This window comes from Staurois parvus, unplaced genomic scaffold, assembly GCF_062004578.1.
Source record: "Staurois parvus isolate SC_StPar_1 unplaced genomic scaffold, SC_StPar_1.0 ptg000415l, whole genome shotgun sequence".
Classification (NCBI taxonomy): Eukaryota; Metazoa; Chordata; class Amphibia; order Anura; family Ranidae; genus Staurois; species Staurois parvus.
In genome coordinates, this window is record NW_028318211.1 from 2,062,902 (window position 1) to 2,064,289 (window position 1,388).

Consider the following 1,388-nt stretch of genomic DNA (forward strand, 5'->3'; position numbering starts at 1 on the left):
TACAGTGTTGCATGACCGCACAATTGTTATTCAAAGTGTGACAGCACTGAAAGCTGAAAATTGGCCTGGGCAGGAGGAAGGTGAACATTTATTATATTGCAGGTTACCAGTTCTTAGATGTGATGGCTGTATTTCACTTTTGTTGTAAGCAGATCCAATATTCATTTCATACTGTATGTAGTGATTTCTAATATTTGTTTTTCTTTCTTTTAGTATTCTGCAGTGGAATGGGTGGACAGAGCAATGAAACAATAGTAACTGAATTTATCATTTTGGGTTTTCCCAGTTTAAAGAACATCTACCCTTTGATGTTTCTACTTTTCTTACTTATCTACATCTTCACTGTTACAGGGAACATCACCATTTTCATAGCCGTGCTGAGAAACTACAAGTTGCAAATACCTATGTTTTATTTCCTGAACCATCTGTCTGCTATGGAAATCTGGTACACTTCAGTCATTGTCCCTAAATTGTTGTCCAGCTTTGTAACAAGTAACAGGAGTATTTCTTTCAATAACTGTATGATTCAGCTGTATCTGTTCAGTTCTCTTGGAGCCTCTGAGTGTTATCTACTTACTGCCATGGCTTATGATCGATACCTAGCTATTTGCCAGCCTCTGCATTATACCACCAAAATGACCAACTCAACTTCACACCAGCTGGCCTCTGGATCTTGGATTGGAGGCTTCATTTCACCAATTCTTCCAGTTGTATTAATATCTAAACTTATCTTTTGTGGTCCTAATCAAGTGAATTACTTTTATTGTGATTCTCAACCTCTTCTTAAACTGTCCTGCAGCAGTACCCGCTTTACAGAAACAGCAATTTCTACATTGGCAACTGGACTTATATTTACCTCCTTCCTCCTAACTGTACTCTCCTACATCTTTATAATTTACACAATTTTAAAGATTCCTTCAGCCACTGGAAGAAAGAAGGCTTTCTCCACATGTGCTTCCCACTTAACTGTTGTTATGATTTACTATGGTACCATAACAGCCATGTACATGCAGCCCATGTCTCGATTTTCCTTAGATACCAACAAAGTGTTATCTTTACTTTATACAGTTGTTACGCCTATGCTCAATCCTATTATTTATAGTTTAAGGAACCAGGAGATACGGCATTCCCTGGGAAAGTTCTTTGGAAAAAAGGATGAACAGAAATGATAAACAAAGAAACAAACTACCTTTTAATGTGGTTATTTGATCTAAATTATGTTTTTAATTCAGGTAGCTCAAATGCTTGAAGCTTGCCTTTTATATTGAATTACTATATGCTGCATACAAGTTGGCATGTAGTATGACTACCTGCTCTGTGGCATGATGGGCTGGGAAAGGGTACTTCGAATGTCACGTAAAGAGTTCAAAGTGGATGTCACTATTCAT

At 37.3% G+C, this 1,388-nt stretch overlaps 1 protein-coding gene across 1 annotated transcript; it reads left to right on the plus strand.

Annotated features, from left to right (window-relative positions):
- The first annotated feature begins 227 nt into the window (after positions 1 to 227).
- On the plus strand, positions 228 to 1,169 carry LOC149454835 (olfactory receptor 6N1-like). Its single transcript, XM_089686942.1, has one exon. The coding sequence runs from the start codon at positions 228 to 230 to the stop codon at positions 1,167 to 1,169; it is 942 nt and encodes a 313-aa protein (XP_089543068.1).
- The last annotated feature ends 219 nt before the right edge of the window (positions 1,170 to 1,388 follow it).